Source organism: Manacus candei, unplaced genomic scaffold, assembly GCF_025592945.1.
Source record: "Manacus candei isolate 608988 ecotype Guabito, Panama unplaced genomic scaffold, ASM2559294v1 h1tg000014l, whole genome shotgun sequence".
Taxonomy (NCBI): Eukaryota; Metazoa; Chordata; class Aves; order Passeriformes; family Pipridae; genus Manacus; species Manacus candei.
This window is the reverse complement of record NW_026138062.1, coordinates 43604891-43624448: the sequence shown is the minus strand read 5'-3', so window position 1 is coordinate 43624448 and position 19558 is coordinate 43604891. Positions and strand designations below refer to the sequence as shown.

At 41.7% G+C, this 19558-nt stretch overlaps 1 protein-coding gene across 1 annotated transcript; it reads right to left on the bottom strand.

Annotated features, from left to right (window-relative positions):
- Nucleotides 1-8521: 8521 nt before the first annotated feature.
- Nucleotides 8522-14848, bottom strand: LOC127467168 (high affinity choline transporter 1-like). The gene is given in 8 exon segments (XM_051778807.1): nt 8522-9083; nt 9086-9115; nt 9969-10140; nt 10508-10550; nt 10552-10621; nt 11106-11261; nt 13405-13518; nt 14442-14848. Coding segments are annotated over 8 exon segments (969 nt in total). The 5' UTR covers nt 14620-14848; the 3' UTR covers nt 8522-8877.
- Between the last annotated feature and the right edge of the window lie 4710 nt (nt 14849-19558).

The window sequence follows — 19558 nt, the reverse complement described above, 5'->3', positions numbered from 1 at the left end:
TGTCCTGAGTCTGAGGAGGTCTTTATCCTACCTCTGGGCAACCTGTTCCAATGTTTCACCACCCTCACTATAAAAATTTCTTCCTTATATCTAATCTAAATCTAATCTCTCCTTCAGATTAAAACCATTACCCCTTTTCCTATCACTACAGTTCTAGCTGTGCCTTGGCCTTCCTAACCCCATAGTTACACACCTGGGCAGTGTCCCTATACTCTTCTGGGGATACCTGTCCCTGCTTCCACTGCCTGTATGTTTCCTTCTTGCCCTTTAGTTTGGCCAGTAGGTCTCAACTCAGCCATGCTGCTCTCTTGCCTTCCTTTTTTGATTTCTTACAGCTGGGGATCAAGAGCTCTTTTGCTCTATGGAAAATGCCCTTAAAGATCTCCCAGCTCTCTTCCACTCCCTTGTCCCTGAGGGCAGTTAGTCCTATTGACTAACTCCTTGAATGGCTGGAATTCTTCTTTCCTAAAATTCAGGGTTCTGATTTTACTCTTCACCTGACCTGTATTCCTCAGGACTGTAAACTCCACCAGTGCATTATCACTGTAGCCCAAGCTGCCTCCAGTCTTGATGTCACTGATTAACTCAACTCATGCTGTGGTAAAAATAAAGCAAAATAATAATGCCCTTCCAATTAAATAAAAATAATTATGTTCTAGTTTGGCACACTCATATAACCCTTCACCTCACATCAATGTCTGAAGTTATTGTCTGTTGCCTAGAGAAGGGCTTGGTTAGTGTTACAATGTAAAAAGAATATATAAGAGGAGCCTGTATCACATATAAGATTCATCTGACCATTTTCTGAGGTACTCTAGTTCTACTTTGCTGGCCCATGGTAATTTTCATTGTTGATCATTAGTGGTATGAATATTTTCAATTGCAAAATTCAGCAAAGCAAATGACATGTCTATCCACTATGTGCAAAACGAAAACAATCTCAAAAAGGGGCAAATGCAAAAGGGTCTCTTGTGTTTTCCCTTTTTTCCTGTGAGTTTCAATGCTGTCCTCTCCATTACCAGAATAGCACAAGCTTCCATCATCTCAAATCTTGGGATGCCAGGGGCTCAAGCCTGTGTTCTATGTCCAATTTGGTCACTTCCTAAGATGCAGGATATGTACAGATGGAGTGAGAAATTAAATAAAATTAAGCATGAGTAATAATTAAGCAAAGCAATGATTAGACATGATTAAGCTGGTATAGTTGAAATCAACTATAATTTAAATATTCACACTTTAGTCTCAACCACACTTTTATATGGATCACATGAACACCTCTCCAATTCATTTGGCATAAATTTGGTGCAAAGAATTTACTTTGACCTGCCCTGTCAGCACAACAGTGTCCTCACAGGGTCTAACTGAGCTGCCAAAACCAAAACTCTCTTTTTGTACCACTGATTAGGCTCACTCTGGGTTTGCTGAAGCACTGAGCTGAGGCTACCACAGGGTCTCTCTAGAGAGCTGGGCTTGATGCCGGCTGTGTTGGTTCCTGTGTCTGGAACAATGCCTGCAAGGCAGCTGGGAATATGGAGCACCGAAGCAAATTGAGTCAAGCTCAGCTCGTCTGGCCCTGCAGAATGACTGGTAAAGCATGTTAGGCATGTGGCCTTTCAAATAATAACTATGATTGAGCAATGGTGGTATAATTATGGTGCCTCCCCTGGAAACAAGTATGGGTAACTCAAGGCAGTCACAGCTCAGACCTCTGCACACGCATCATGGGTGGTTTCCTCCTGGAGCACCACAGGCGTCACGATGTCAATTATAGCCTTGGCCTTATGCCCCACCTCAGCCTGTGTGTGTGGAGGATTTAGGAACTGCTTCAAACATATCAGAGATGGAAACTTAATTGATATTTCACCTCTAACTTGCCGGAGTACAATGTGGAAAGGTGGCTTCTGGAGGAGGTCTCACAGCACCATCGCTGACAGCAGAAGACCTTCCAACAACTTCAACAGTGTCACGCTGTGGGTAGTGAGCTGTGACAGGCTGCAGGTGTCTTTCCAGGGATTTTCAGTGATGAAGAATCTAGCTCAGCCCTTGGCAAATTGTTCTAACATTTAATGGATCTTACATTTAAGATACTGAGCCTTGTTTGTAGTCTGAATTTGTCTAGTTTTAACATCCAGGCACTGGATGTTGTCATAAGCCCTGCCTGTGAGAGAAAAAAAAAAGATAAAGTAGCAGAAGCATGCTGTGGGTAAGATCGATCTCCTTTGAATCTCCACATTACAGTGCATAGAGTCACTTGGACCTTCTTTTTAGAACAACACAACCAATAGCTGGGTTTAGACTGTGATACACCTGATCTGTCTATAAACACCTGCATTAGATTGTCCGTGAGCCCATACTGACCTGCAGCTCATTTGACCAACTGAGCACACAGTGTGGACTGGTCCTCATTGCCTACCCAGTCACTGGTTAAGTGCAGTAAAATTGCACGTTGCCAAGAACCAACCTCGCTAGAGGTTCAGATACTGGATGATAATTTCCTACTTGTAATTACATTTCAAACCTGTCAGCCAGTTGTTAATCTACCTAATGTACCTGGCATTGATTTGGTATTGTTTTTCTTTCATAATCAAATTTCTGTCTGATATCATCTCAGATGCTCTGCAGATGAACTATAAAAATGTCGAGGAAAACCAAGACAATGGAAGCCTCAGGGTAACTCGGTGGATCCTGCCAGCCCAGGCAACAACAGAATGCTGCACAGATGCTGGTGTTTGCTGCTTTAAGTCTGTCTACTGCAAATATTTAATCCTTTCAGTTCAGTCCCAGCTCCCAGACAATTCACTGTCCATTTTGTGTGAATGTTAGTGCATTCTCTGGACCTTTTTTGAGTGAACCAACTGGTTTACTTGAAATGAAAACTCAACTGCTATTCTGGAGACAGTTCACCTCAGATGACTCCAGAGAACAGAGATTGGACAAGATTTGGTTCCTCCAGCTTCTATCCACTTCTATTCCAGCAGACTTTGCATCCCCACCTGATTACATTAACTCTACAATTTGGCTTAGGGCCAGGGATGCTCTATCATGCAGAAGCATTTAGTCATGTAGACATAACCTTTGAATCCACTGGGTCCTCTCCCTGCCTCATGGAGTGACCCTGTCCAAGCAGTGTCCAAGAGGCTTTTCATCTTGTTTGAGATAGCAGACTAAAATCCAGTCCAAACATTCTTTTAGTCTGGAAGCATCTTTTCCCCATTTTTAGAATCTTTCCCCTCATTGTCATGCATAAACTACAATGGCACTAGAAGCATTGAAGAGCTCTTATCACACCCATATCCACAGAAATTATCCAGACCTTTCTGGCCTTTTTATCCCAGCTTTTGTTAGTTTTTCATACAGCCAGCTAAGCTAGACTTGTGTTATTGTGGACAATTTTAGGTCCAGACCCCTGTATGACAATAAAAAAAAAATAGCTTTATGATAACTTTAAATAAAACCTTTCAAAGATGGAACTGTTTGTTATTGCCAGTGGCTAAAGTGAGAACATACCTAAAAGTCGTCCCAGCCCAGCCCACCAAAGGGATGCTGCCGCTGAAGACATTTACATTGTGCCACAAGACTGTCATTGTATTCTTCCAGGGTCACAAAATCACACAAAGACTGAGGTGAGAAGGCATCTCTGGAGATTCTTTAGTCCAACCTGCTGTTCAGAGCAGGGTCAGTGAAAGTAGGTTACTCAGACCTGTGTCCAGTTGACTTTGGATATCTCCAAGGGTGGAGACGGCTCAGACTCTCTGAGTGACTTCTTCCAGTGCCTGACCACACTTATAGTGAAAAAGGCATTTCTTATGGATTATCCTGGTTTTCAGTTTGTACCCATTGCCTCTTGTCTTCTCACTGGGCACCACAGAGAACAGTCTGGCTTTTCTTCCCCCAACCCTGCCTCCCTGCACCCCCCAGAAATTTAAATGCATTGGTAAGATCTGCCTGAGCCTTTTCTTCTCCAGGCTGAGCAGTCCCAGCTCTCTCAGCCTCTCATTGTATGACATATGATCCGAATCCTTAATGACCTCTGTAGTCCTTCACTCAATTCTCTCACCAGGGCTGAGCAGAGGGGAAGAGTCATTTCCTGCTGGCAGTGCTCTGCCTTATGCAGCCCAGGAGGCTGTTGGTGTTTTTTCTCACTAGAACACATTGCTGGCTTGGCTCCCAGCCTTAGTGCCTGGTTGGTTCCTCCCCAGCTGCAGGACTTGGCACTTAACTTTGCTGCAGTTCATGAGGTTCCTGTCAATCAGTTTCTCCAGCCTGTTCAGGTTCCTGTGGATGGCAGCACATCCATCTCTTGTATCAGCCACTCATCCTTGTTTTGTATGATCTGCAAACTCACTGAGTCTACTGTACCCCAACACTGAGGCCGTTAGTGAAGTTGCTAAACAGTAGTGGGCCCAGCATTAAACCCTGGGTCACACTAGGTTTTGGCATCCAAAACCATTGCTGTAGATCACAGATCTCTGAGCCTAGCAGTTCAGCCACTTTTCAGTCCACCTCACTGTCCACTTATCTAACCTGTAATTTATCAGCTTGCCTTTGAAGATTTTGTTAGAGACAGTGTTAAAAGTCTTGCTAAAGTAAAGATAAATAACTTCTACTGGTCTAGTGTGGGAATTAAACTGACCGGGAAAACTGCCCTCTAGCTCTGGACAGCAATTCTCACATGATGCAAAAAGTCTGTTCACCATATGTAGCAGAACATTCTTCCAAAAATCTCAAAATCCTTCTCAGAATGAATTAAAATGCTGTCCCTCTTCAAGGGACTGGGTAAGCAAAGCACGAGTCAGTCAAGCGTGTTGCTTAAAGGAGATCTGTGAAGTTGAACTCATGCAACAGTACCTCAGGGTCAGGTAAGACAGCTGGTGGAGGAAAACTGAGGAGGGAAGGAGGAAAATGGACACCTCTACCAAGACAGGTACTGCAAGAGATCTGCCAAAAAATTTTTTAAAAAAACACAACCATTTGCCCTTTTGGCCGAAGAACCGAGACTGTTTGTTCTTGAGGTTGTTTAATGTTGAAGAAAGACATTTCCCAGCAGAATTCAGGAAAACTTTATCTGTATATCTTTTGGGATGTTCACGCTTTTGTGTCTGATAGTATAAACCTTACTCTAGTTCATGTTATTCTACTTCTTTTGGTTATTCCAGACAGCCCAAATTCTAGACACAAAGGTGATCCTGTCCCTACTTGGGGGCAGAGAAAGCCATGCAGCAGCATTCCCATCCCTGGGGATGAAGAATCATCTTGAAGTTTTAAGGATCAGCAAAGAAATCTGTTTTTTTTAACATATTTACAATTGCTTTGCTGTGGGAGATTAATGCCTTTCAATTCTTCTTTTCTTAGAAGAGCACAAAAGTCAGTGGTAGTCTAGAGCAGGAAAAGTTATTAGAAGACTAAAAAGCTTTGCTAACTGAGGTGATGTTTTCTGCAGCAGAGGTTGTAGCAAAGTCTAAGAACTGCAAGGCAAGACTGGTGTGTGGCATGTGGGGAAAAGCCAGAGAGCACAGAATTTGGAAACAATGAGAAGTTCATCCTGGCCCCATGCAGCTCATAGTTCACCTGGAAGTATCTCCCTGGCAGTGCTAGAAATATCTGGCAAACCTGCATGTGTTTGTTTGCTTTCTTGCTGAATGCAATTGTTATTCCATTGAGGACACATTTAGGAAATCCTAAAAATTAATAAGTGAAAAAGGGAAGAGATGCAGATTTCCCTTCAGTAGTGTTATCTTCCTGATTTTTTTGTCTACATAAATAAGACATCTGAAGATGCCTGGTGAGGATCTGATGAGATGCCAGGAACTCATAGTAAACCAAAGGCTTCCGAAATTGCAGGTTGGGTTGGTTTTTGTTCTGTTTTGGTTGGGTTTGTTTGGTTGGTTTTTGGTTGTTGGTTTTTTTTGTTTGTTTTGTTGGTTTTTGTTTGTTTTTTTTTTTTTTTAGTTAAACATGACAGATAGGGTATTGTTAAAGTCAGAAAACATCAAAAATGCCAAAACCAGGTAGCAGCTGTCTAGGTTGAGGAAAGTTTATGAAAACTGAAATTGCATAGAGAAATTGGCATGGACACATCTAAGGGTCAAAGGAGATAAATCCATATGTGGAGAAGTAAACTGAGGCCCTCCAGTGACCAAATGAATTTTTTATAAAGAGGGAGAAAGAAAAATAAAGGAATACTGAACTGGATGCAGTTCCTATGAGAGGAAGACTTTCCTGGGAGCTGGGTCGTTTTCCCCCATCCAACACCTCAAGGACTTTGGGTGTGCTGGACTGGAACAACTAGGCATTTGGTCATTAAGTATAGGTTAGAATTACTTTTATATTTATTTTACTTGCAGCTAATTGCTTTCAAAACTTTGTCTGACCTTGATTAATGTTTTCTTTTTAAGCTTGATGGGGGATGTTCTGAGGAGGGAGTCATAAAAGGATGGAAAATGGTAAACATTTAGGAGAGCTACAGTAATTGTGTATTTGCCATTTTCCTCTCTTCACACAAAGCCGAGCATTTTTAGTGTTATGAAATTTAGGGAGGCTTTGAAAGGGCAGAGTATGGCTGAGTATGCCCCCTTCCAGTGCTGAGATGTTCCTATTTGAAGTCTCTGTGAGTTTCTGTGGTGACGCTGAGTGGTAACATGGTGGTGGTGGTGGTGACGCTCTTCAGCAGTGTCCTTTGACGCTCTCTCGGGAAGCTGTGGATCTACTGTCCACCACGCCAAGCATGTTAGCACAGGAAGGCTTTAATGTCAAACTTTGGGACTCTGTGGGGAAGCAGCTGGAGAAGTTGAGCACAACGGTGTAGAGAAAAAGTATCTCAAGATGTAGGCATTTGTCTTTCAGAGCTGCTGCATAGGATGGCTCCTGGGCTGCATCAAAAGAGATGTGGCCAGAAGGTCAAGGGAAGTGATTCTGCTCCTCTACTCTGTTTTTGTGAGACCCTACCTGGAGTGCTGCATCCCGGTCTGGGGTTGTTAGCTCAGGTAGGACATGGACCTGTTGAAGTGTGTCACGGGTGACAGCGGGTCTGTCAGCACCTTGGCACATACTGACGAAGCAATAGATGTTGACCAGATCAAAGTATACCCCTGAGATGGACTGAAAAGAGAGGACTGAAAATGGAGGCCTTGATCCTGACAACATACTGATGCATCCTGAAGAAGCTGTCCCGTGGGAACAGAGAACACTGTCTCATGAGAACAAGGACCTGTTTTGAATGAGAGTAGTTGGGAAAAACATCAACATGAGAGAAAAATAAGAGCAGGTGCTCAGGACTGTTGTGGGAAAGAATTGGGCTGTTTTGAGAAAGAGCAAAGTTGTTGTGAGAAAGTAGAGTTTAGAAAATGCACCTATTAGCTGTAAGAATTCTGGTGTGAAAGTTTGAACTGTCCTATCCGTGTGCATTACGTGTGTTCAAAAACTGTACTTAAGGGGCTGCGCAGCAGCCCTGCTGTCCCTGCTTTTTTCTTGGAATAAATTTTGCTGGAACCTTTTTTCGTGTCGCTTTGGCCGTTCCGACATTATCAGCGACAGAAGTGGGTTCAGAGGAGGCCACAAAGATGACCAGAGGACTGGAACACCTCTCCTATGAAGACAGACTGAGAGAGTTGGGGTTGTTCAGCCTGGAAAAGAGAAGGCTCCAGAGAGATGTTATTGTGGCCTTCCAGTACCTAAAGAGGGCTTGTAAAAAGGAGGGAGAGGGATTTTTTTATGTGGGCGGATAGTGACAGGACAAGGGACAATGTTTTTAAACTGAAAGAGGGTACGTTTATGTTAGATATTACGAAGAAATTCTTTACTCAGTGGGCAGTGAGGCACTGGAAGAAGTTACCCAGCTGTGGCTGCCCCATCTCTGGAAGTGTCCAAGGCCAGGTTGGATGGGGCTTTGAGCAACCTGGTCTAGTGGCAGGTGTCCCTGCTTATGGCAGAAGGGTTGGAACTAGATGATCTTTAAGATCCCTTCCAACCCTAACCATAGTATGATTCCATGGTCAGGGAGCAGAATGCTGACCTTGGCACGAGGACATCAGTTTCACTCTCAGCTGGGCCATGCAGCAAACCTGTGCCCTGGTTCAAGTTCAGTGTGTCAGCTTTGGTCTGCTCCATGCAGGGGGAGGTACAGGTCCCCAGACTAGGTCAGCCCTATATCTTACAGGGGAGTATGATTAAATCAGCATACAGCAACTGCGATTTAACAAGAGCCCTGTTCTTCTGGTGCTAAGATAACGATAGCTTTGATGTCTCCCTTAGCTAAGCACAACCTCACATGCTCCCACTCAAATCACTGAGGTGTGGAAGATTTCAGTGGGTGACCACCTAGGACCGTAGTAAATGATAACGCTTTTAATTTTCAAAACAAGTTTTTTTCCCATTTTCTAGACACATTATAATTAATATTTCATGGCAGTCTCTAGAGACATAGGAAAGAATTTCTGGTCTTGGTTTAATAAAGCATATAAACAAGACTGCTGTGCATGGGGAGCTAAGTGTTTCCAGGTGTTCACTAACACTAGGGCAAAGCATAAGGTTGTGTGATATTTATCTGATGGGGAGCAGAATCTCTACCTTAGTGAGGATGAATATTTTAAAGGAGATGAATGCACCCCTGGAGATGGAGCTGCCCTCTGGACTTTTAAGGGTCCTCGTTTTATGCTTTTTCCATTAAGACATTAATCCAAATTTTATACCGGTCATATTAGAATGAGCAAAGCTCACCAGTATGGATATTGGTACCCCTACCAAGGATATGAACACCCTTGACTTACACTTGGAGCTCTAGCTCCAGGAATTAGTTCAGTAGCTGAAGGACTGATACCTCCAATCACAGACTGGATTAGAAACAGTCTTGAAACAAGACTGTCTTTCCTGACACCAAAACTACTGAATGCTGCAACCAAGTACCTTTTTCCTCAGGATTTTCCTGTAGATATTGTGAGCAAACACGGAGCCAGCAGAGAGAAGAGATGAATCTGCAGAAGACATTGTGGCAGCAGCAATGGCTCCCAAGCCAGCAATGGAGATATATGCTGGGCAGAGATAGTGCAAAACAAGTGGTAGTATCATTGCCGATTCCCCTCTCTCAGACTTGGAAGATTACAGCTTGTCTGATTCCAGTCTTTTAAACAAAACAAGGAAAAGTCACAATAAATCCTTCATGGACATTTCTGTTGCCTTTGAAATTGCCTTATCACAGGGACCAGTCACAGCAGGGCTAAGAACTGAGACCCACTTGGTATTTTAGGACTTAGATTAATTTTTTTGGTTCTTTTGTGATCTCTTGGGATTCCCCTTAGCATACTGCAACTCTCACTAGATCAAAGATTTTCCTTTTCCTTTGCAGCATCTCTAGATACAGCTGTGCTTTGTGTGTTTCCAGAATTGGGATAGTTAAAGGTCAACCTCTAGACCCGGCTCACAGGAGAAGGGTGTTTTGCTCTGATATCCCTAGTGACAGATAAACTCGTGACTTCAACTGGTTTCCTTAAATGTTCGGCAATATGTCTACTCTTCAATATGTCTTCAATATGTCTTGCTCACCAACACAGGACTGATCCCCTGGGTGGAGGCTGTGAGTTTACAGGAGTGAACTTGCTTCCTTCAAGCAAGTTTTCTTCAGAATCTTGTTAACAATCTGTAGTAATATTGCTGGGTCTTATGTGCAAAAGGCATTAACAGAAGGAAGCATAAACTTTCTTCTAAAATAGGATTATACAGGGTTTTGCAACTTAACACAAAGTCCATGAAAATCATATTATCATAATGAAATAGCTTTAAACAGGTCTTGGGGCTGTTTAAATGTCTTTAGGTAGTTGTGCACTGAACCTCAGAGGGCTCCATATTTCTGGTAGAGATCACTCATCTTGGTGGCCAGGGCCACAGGACTGAGTAACTTGAAGTCTAAATCACGACTTCTTTGGATCCCATTTTAATCACTTTTGACAAAAGCATGTTAATCACTCAGAGACAACAATTAGTTTTATCTGTTGATGCTGCGACTGCACCAATGAGCGCAGAGAGGATGGCCGTTGCAAAGCACCTGAATCCTGGGATGTAGGAAATGAGCCTTGTCTGTCCTGTTGAGGCAGCAGAGAGCACCCTTTGGAAGTAGGTTTGCCATGGGATGCTTCCAAGCACCTGAAATATTCAGATGTTACCAGTGGTACTCACCAGGCTGTAGGGCATCATCCATCCATCCAGATGGATAATAATCTTTAGTGTTATAAAATTTTCATTTCAAATGCATAAATGTTGCCCAGTTCTAACTCTTGAGGATGGTATTTCTTATGGTTGAGGATGTCCTTTTCTTTTGTTTTCATTGTGATGAATGTAAAATTTTAATGAAAACAGGTTAATGGTTTGGCAGACTGAGAAAGCTGAAAAATAGGTTGCTTGCAATAGTGAATCAGGTGCTTGGAATAGTGAATCAGGCACAGAAGAAGGGAAAGTGAATTTTTTTCAGGAATGCCACTTTTGTAAATAAATCTACACAAACTTAGCTAGATTATACTCTAAAATGAAAAACAGAGTAGAGACCTCCCATAACGCTAAAGTATGACAGTGCATGCTGAGACAATGATAGTCAAAGAGCCTTCAATATCCAAGATGACCCTCATTGTTGCTCCTGCAGAGAAGAACGGCAGTCAAGTATTTTAAGACAGATTTAATATGTGCAGAATACAGAATAAATATGGTTATGTTATTCTTTTGATGCCAGCACACCACACTACATAAGAAAGGCGGTCTACAGAGAGTGCAATGAGTGAGAACTCGGGAGAGACCATGTTCCCTTTCTGCTCTTGCTGGTACATTGCTGCGTGGCGTTTGCCAAGGCACTTTGCCTTTTTTGGTCTGCTCTCCCACAGGCAAGAAGAAGGTACGAACTCGTATTGCCAGACCTCTCTATTATAATATAACGAATATATACTACTGTCATTTGTTTTAAACCTAAAAATATATTTTCCAGGAATAAGAAATGATTGTTTCTCTCACAAAAGGAGACATGAAGCACAACTTTCCACAGCTTAATCCGACATAATTCCCAAATGTGTTTTATACTCTGACAGTTGTGCCACACTAACAAATATAACAGGAAAGTAAGTATTTACCCAGAGATACCAGAATAGCTGCAAACCAGAACACCTTTCTTAGCACTGGTGGAATGAAGAGTAAGCTTCCCATCATGTTCCCATAAGTTTCTTGTATGGGGTCCATCACTGTCACGTAATTCTTGGATCTCATTGGATTTACAAAGAAGTAACCACCTATCAGAAGTGATGACATGTTTTATATTCCAGGAAAAAAAATAAGAATAATATGGTATTTGTGTATCAGACCCATATAGTAAGTGTGGAATTCATATATAATGGACCTTAGAGAATGATGCAGCCAACTAGACACCAGGGCCTAAATTCACTTGCCTAAACATGAGGGTTTGTCCATCTGGGAGTCCCAGATTATAAAGATATCTGCTTACAGCTGAAAGATACAACCATCCACTTTGGCACATCTACATCTTTCTGGAGGCCTGGTAGGACCCTCTAGTGCACCCCAAATGGCATAAGATACCTGTGTGACTGTAACAGGAACTTAGCTCAGAGGATACCCACATATAACCTTTTCCCCATCCCCAATGACCTACCAACACGAGACATAAAGTTTTCTGAACTGCATTCTGTGGAAACCGTCATTAGGCAGAGACTCATATTTGGCTAAAAAAGAGACAAACTTTTGTCCTTGGCCATGTGAGGCATCATGTTGATATATGTTCCTTTTCTGATTACATTTTCGTTTTGGTGGCTTCATTGCCTTTTCCCAAAACTATATTGTTTTAATCTGTGCATTGAGCTGAGTCCCACCCACCTTCTTCTAAATATTAGACTTCAGATGTGCAGCCATCTCATTTAAACCAAAGAATACGTATGGTGCCTAACCCTGAAGCCAACAGGACTGCTTGTCTGGGCACTGCTGACCTGAGCAAAGATTGCAGGATCAGACCTGCACTCCTCAATTTCATTAGTAAGAATTACTCACATTAGCAATGCTTGCAATATATTTCCAAGCCTGATTCATATTCACGTCAGTTGGACTCCTTTCTTTGACTTGGGAATAAAGGTCATTGTTATTTTAGAAATTCCTATGTAAGGTCCGCACAGGTCTCCTTGCTTTCATCATATTGTGTCCCGAGAGAGTTATGGTATAACAGTGTGGCCTGGAAGAAACTTTATTCTTGCAAGACAGCTGAACCTCAGTGTGAGCTCAATAATTCTCAGAGTTAGAAACGGCAACTCAGATATAGAACACTGCACATTTAACTTAGTTACAACACAGTAGTGACCAGCTGTGAAGTGGGATAAGCTGGATGCACTACACATTTGTGATAGTTTTCACCCTAGGCCTTCCTGGAAACCAGCTTGTAACCAGGAAAGAACTAGGAAAGTGACCGAGGAAGTATTTCCATGTTATTCCTTTACATAACCTGAGGTATAAATAAGCCGACTGGAGAGACCTCACTCTCTTCTTTTCTGGCAAGGTTTGAGAACAGTAGATCCCTATGTGATCTTGCTTATCTGAAGTTAAGGCCTGTATCGACTGCTGTTGTCTGCCCCTGCGGGAGGGGAGAGTTCTGGGCCGCGGTCTGGCTGTCCTGCTTTTCTTAAGGGAAGTGGTAAGATTTCGCCAGTTCTTTAGTTTACTGGTTATCAGGTTTTTAGACTGTGCATACCTGTTTTGTTTCTGTCCCTTTTCATCCTTTTTTTGTCCTTTTTCCCTTCTCCCTTCTCCTCTTCCCTTTTAGAAAGCTATTTGGGGTTTCTGGGGTTATATGCATATAGTATAGATCTGTATAGATCTGTTTTATATGTAATATATATATTTTTTGCTATAGCTTTGGCTGTTTGGTTTTTTTTCCTTCCCTCTCTGGGAAGCAGTCTCTGTCATTGAGTTTCGGAGACTTGGTGGGAAGCCAGATCGAAACTTGTACAACATTTGTCCTGAGGTGACACTACTCAGAAGAACGTACTTTAGAAGAAAAATCATGATAGTGTTATTTCATCCCACAGAAATTTCAAAGAAAAAATAAAAGATAACAATATTCTCAATAGTCTGTAAGTAAGAGACCTTGTTAAAAAAGCAATATGCACATAGCCACGGTCTTCTAAACTTGCCAGATAAGATTTTTGTCCTGTAAGTTGCTCCAAGCAGGCAAAACTCTACATAGCGGCAAGCTACCCTAACTTGTTATGCTTCAGTTTAGAGGATAGCATTATAAATGTTTATTCTGGCTCTATGGGAAACTGAAGAATCAAAACCAGCTTTAAAATGTACTTTATACTCTGTTAGATATCTCAATATACTCATATGATATATTTTTAAACCTTATGCGTCCTAATTGCATGAATTATTTACCAACAACAAGGGACAAGGCAAATCCCACAGGTGCCTTGACCCACAATAATCCTTCTGAAGGCAGGTAGACGATTTCAGCTGTGCCATTGATATATGCTCCTCCAACCTGGGTGGCTGTAAATGTGGAAGATGAGAAGATGAGAATGGCAATACCTATTCTCAACTAGTCTTGTAGAACACTGTGAGAGCTTGTAATTTTTTCTCATACAAATATTTGATCACACTTCTATTTTCTTTTTTTCTCTCATGCTGAGATGTGCTACTGAGTTTAAACATTTAGAGGCAATTTGAATATATTAATTTTTAATTTAATTTTTTTTTCTCACAGGAAGGCTTTTGCTACAGCAAACAGAATTGCCTTTGTTATTCTGCCATGACTGATTGATCATCCTTCATGAGCATCACTTACATGGTCTAAGAAAATGGACAAGCAGACATTGCAGTCAGAAAACAAACCTACAACACTGGCTGAAGTGTCTTAGGCAAATACCATTTGGGAATGCCTTCACAAAAAAACAGGTCAGGGAAGCAAATTTCAGATGACGCCATGCAGCAAAGAGAGTAAAGGGGAGCAGAGGGCAGCAGTCAGTGGGGAAACATTTTTTCTTTAGTAGAGAGTCCAATGGTCACCAGGAGTGGCAATTTATTCCACACAGACCTAGGCTGTTCCAGGAGTAATATTGTTCTATAATGCTGGATAACAGAAACTGGTTCAAGAATAAGACCACAGTTGTCCTTAATGAAAAGTGTCATATTCTTCAGTCACTCTTAAATTAAACTCTTTAACTCTTAACTAAACTCTTAAATGAATCTCTTTAATTTAAAAGCATCTACATAAACATTAGGTTCTGCTCAGTGCGAAAAGGTTTGGAAGAATCCATCCCAAAATGATTCATGAAGCTGAACCCTTTCAAAGTCACACTTAGGTAAAATCTACCCTGACATTAAAGAAGTTAACTTGCTTTGAAAGAGAAGTCACCCAGTTCTATATAATACAAGCGCTTCAAGAAGAAATCTGAAAAGAAAAGAAAACTTACCAATTGCAGTAAAAAATCCAGTGAAAACATTTATATTCTGGCCTCCAACTATGACCATTTCTGTTGTGTTCCTGTTCTGCTGATCCTTTTTGCTTTTCCAAGAAGCCCAAATTCCAGCAGCTAAAGTTAATATAAAAAAACCATTCATAGATACTAAACCTGGTATATTTAGAGGCATTTTCTGTTACTTAATTTATATCAGAGAGAGCAATAATGTCATGATGATAATATTCTTTGAGTCCACAATCAGAAAAATATAGAAAAAAGTCAATAAGAATAGTGCTGCCTTGTAAAGAAACTGCTGAGTATTTGCTGTACTTTGCAAAGGAAGATGCAGTATGAAATGGAGCAATAAGCCCTAAAGTCCTGAGAACTTGATGCAGTGTCTCTGTCTTTGGAGGAGTATTGACAGTTCTGCAGTCTTCCCCCTTTTTCACAAGATATGCAATCTTATGTTGTTGGGAGCAGAGTTAAGAGCGTAGTAATTAGTGTTTATAAAAGTAGTGGAACACTGATGTGAGGGTTAATAATAGCCTGTCTTAAAGTGGGGGAAATGGTATGTTTTGTATTGTATGAAAATAATGCATATTTCTCTAGGTTCTAGGCACAAGGCTGACGTAGAAGTTAGGGCTAAGAATTTATCTGTTTAAAGTAGAGTGAACTACACTCTCAGTAAATAAACCTAGGGAACAGTAAACAATTTACCACTGACCAATGGAAGGAGCTGCATGCTGATACTCAAAGCAAGCATGTTATCATTCCTTTGCTGGAAACCAGTAAGAAAGCAAGGTGATGTTGTACTCCCCAGAGAAGCTATAGGAAGGATACAGACTTTTAAACTACTTTTTGAAGCTCCCTTCAAACAGACATAATTCTGAAAAAAAGCCTCATATGTGCATTAAGGTATTAAATTAGTTACGTTTATTATAGAGTAGCCATACCAATATCCTTTTAGTTGCTCTGTAAACCATTATTATCTGTCAAAGTATAGTTCTTCATAACCAATTCTATGTAAAAACTGCCGTATTTAGGGCACATGTATGTCTTTTCTGGATACCTGCATTCACCTGTGGAGTGGGGGACATCACAGATTTCTTCTTCACAGACGCACTCTGAGTGAAAGGCCAAACCTTTAGAAAGGTTTTCTGCAGTGTGTCATCTCCTGCAGACATCCAGGAGTAGCTGTGCTTAGAAATGTCAGTGGCAAAGGCTAAGCATGTCTCATGAGCAGGACATGGTAGGAACACGCAGGCACATCGGTGATGGCTGTGAGAAATGAGGAAAAGTGCAGGAACCCCATGGTGTCTCTGACACCTTTCTGTACAAGGGGAAATAAGGGTTTTGGTAAGATTATGCAGTGGTCTGGTTGGAAGTGTTTACAAAGAAGAGAAAATTAAAAGACATGAAAAAGCCTGGCAACCTTATTTATCCTGCCTTACGAGAAATATTCCTTTATATTTATAACCAAATGCTATGTTAACTGAGTAATGGTTTTTAACATTGACCCAATTATCTAAGTACAAAAAGGGACACTGTGCATTTTAAAGGTACATTTTTCTGGGTGGTAATTAGAAACACTCCCTTCCACCCTAAATGAACCTGCTACAAGGTCCTAGAAACTGCATCTGTCGGTGGCAATGGAATCATCGGTTTCTCTGGTCTACCTTCCTTTATCAAAATGGACGTTTCAAAAACTTTTAAAACATTGTTTACACACAGACACATGCTAAACTTTTCTTCTATGAGCAAATGTTTTACAGCATATTTCCTAGGGAGGCAAAGGATAGGGCTGACAGTGCATGTGGCTGAAGGTGCACTCAGCCAGGTCTCGGCCTGCTCTGCAGTCAGCCACTCCTAGGAGGACATACCTGACATTGCACCCCTCATGTGGGGGTCTACTAAATTCAACATGTCCAAAGCAAGACTTGAATTTGTTCTTTGACATCTGCAAAGATTGTCTTCTCTTTTTTCATGTCTTGGGGGAAAAAAAATAAAAAAATAGTGGCAGGCAGGGAAACTTCATTTAAAGACCAGGGGGGTGGAGGGCAGATGTAGTGGGACAAAACGTAAGTAAAAACATTGCACAATGGGATGAAGGAGACTTAGAGAAAAAGGATGTGTGAGGTAGTTCATCTGAATCTGGAATGTTTTTGATGATATACAATGCATGGAAAGATTAAAAAAGCACAGGCTTATACCAACAAGACCAGTTCCTTGATGAATCTGTTGTTGTACTCTTTTGCCATTAAATGACTCTCAGATAAGGAAAAAAATGAAGAAATCTCATCAATTAAGAGTTTTTTGAGGTGGGCTTCACCTTCCTGCTCATGATGGGGGGCTGCAGCTTATTATGCCAGCTGCTGCACCGCTTGCTTCATGCTCCTTGAGTAACCCATGGGGAGAAATATGCAATTTTAGGGCATGATTTACTGACCTGTTTAGGGCTTGTGAGGCAGGACAGGGTGAGGGTAGGTCTCAGATTGCTGAACTCAGGGCTGCTTTTAAGAGCAGTGTCACTATACACATTAGATGTTTCAGAGCTTGATTTGAATTTTCACATAGAAATGAACTTGTGTCACCTGAGATGCTCTAAAGCCACTGAGATGTCCACATGGGCAAGCTGATGTTTCACAGTCCCTATGGGAGAGGCATGCCCCTCTGGAACAGCAACTGGGATATTCTGGTGTATCTCCAATGGTTCTGAGAACTTACTTGCGGGATACAAGTTCCTGTCAGTACCTGAAGGGGCTACAGGAAAGATGACGAGGGACTTTTTACAAGAGTCTGTAGTGATAGGACAAGAGGTAGGGGCTTTAAACTGAAAGAAGGTGGGTTTAGATTAAATATTACAAAGAAATTCTTTACTATGAGGTGGTGAGGCACTGGAACAGGTTGCCCAGAGAAGTTGTGGATGGCCCATCCCTGGAAGTGCTCAAGGCCAGACTGAATGGGGCTTTAAGCAACCTGGTCTAGTGGGAGGTGTCCCTGTCCGTGGTAGGGCATTGGAACTAGATGATCTTTAAGATCTCTTCCAACTCAAACCATTCTGTAATTCTGTAATACTCAGCTGAGTTTTTACTCTTACTCCTTATCAGTTGACCTTGATAGAACAAACTATAGGCTGTTGGTAAAAGTAGAGGAATGCCTGAAAGAAAGCGAGAAGTGCTATGTACCAGTGAAGTTTTCTATCTCTGATGGAAATGACCTGCACCATAGTGAGCACTAACATCTACTTGGCTTTGAATCTAACTGACAGGAAGAAATAAAGAGGGACAAAGCAGTGACCTCTGGGCCTAAAACAAAGTCTTTGCCCTGCCTTTATGGGTTAAATGTGCTACAATATGGCTGATGGGCTTTAGATGGCTCTCTGTGGCCCTTGGGCTCAGGATAAAAGAGGTGCTTTGGGGTAAGAGAGGTTCTGCAGGGAATGGCATTTCTGAAGGGTGGCTGTCCCCTGTCACTCCTCTGGAAAGGGACAAACTGGAGCTCTGTAAGAGATAAAATAAAGTAATCTGAGAGTCTGGAAAGATTTGGGTTTTTTCTTAATTTCCTTTGGGATTTTTTTAAAGTTTGTTTACACAGAAGAGGTTACCTGGGAGGAGAGGCACAGGACTAGGACAGTAAAGCAGAGGCTATGGCACTCAGAGGTCTGCGGGGACCAACCTCTCACTGGTTTGCTTTGCTGTGAGTGCCAACAAAAACCGAGCACTGGGGCCTGACTTGTCTGAGCCATTTGCATCAAAATGAACTGACAGTTCTTCTTGAAATGAGATGTTATGAACTAGTCTGCGGTTTACAACACAGGCATTTGGATTGTGTCCTTGATCCTGACAGATTAAACACTGGTTTTCAAACATTTACAAATTTTCAAATGGTGTCCTTGGTCTAAAGTTTAATTCGTATGCCAAGTCAATCCCAGGAATACTTTTTCAACCAACAGATTTGCAAGTGGCTGATGTCCTGCATGAGTTTCAAATGCAGAAGATGGGGATAATTTGATGAGAAAATAACATATTTTTAATCCTTCTATAAGAGCTTGGGTGGTGCAACTGCATGGTAAATAATAAATATAAAAATTAAACACTTTTTTCATTATGTCTTTGTAAGTTTTTGACCATTAATTAAAGATCATAGATACAGAGAAGACAGATTAATAGGTAGAGAGAAAGATCAATAGAGAGAAAAGAGATATAGAAGAATATTATGAGTTCCTTAGTTTTACTAAATTCTTCACATGTACAATACATAACAAATTTCAGGGACAAAATTCCTCTTTTTTAAAGGAGATTTCCCTGAAATAACTCTTTTCATTTTGGGAAAAAAAAAACTCAACAACTTAAAATTGATAGTAATCTCAATTATAAAGCATGATATCTTATCTGTAGTCAAGCCAACTCTCTGTTCAAATCAAAGTTTTTATTATATTTAGTATTATGTAGACGTTGTATCAGGAACAGTGTGGCCAACAGGTCCAGGGAAGCGATTCTTCCCCTGTACTCAGTGCTGGCGAGGCCACACCTCGAGTGCTGTGTCCAGTTCTGGGCCCCTCAGTTCAGGAAGGATATTGAGGTGCTGGAGCAGGTCCAGAGGAGGGCAATGAGGCTGGTGAAGGGACTTGAGCACAAGTCCTGTGAGGAGAGGCTGAGGGAACTGGGGTTGTTTACCCTGGAGAAGAGGAGGCTCAGGGGAGACCTCATCACTCTTTACAATCCCCTGAAAGGAGGTTGTAGCCAGATGGGGGTTGGTCTCTTCTCACAGGCAGCTATCAGGAAGACAAGAGGGCGTGGTCTTAAGCTCTGCCAGGGGAGGTTTAGGAAGAAATTCTTTACAGAGAGAGTAATCAGACATTGGAATGGGCTACTCAGGGAAGTGGTGGATTCTTCCTCCCTGAAGGTTTTTAAGATGAGACTGGATGTGGCACTTAGTGCCATGGTCTAGTAACCATGGGGGTAGTGGATCAAGGGTTGGACTTGATGATCTCAGAGGTCCCTTCCAACCTGACTGATTCTATGATTTTCTTTTGAAGCCTTGCCCATCAGAAGAGCTTGGGTTTGCAGGTCTCCCTGCAGTGCTCATCATGAGGAGCTGCCTCTGTTGCAATGTGCTGGCCAACTCCT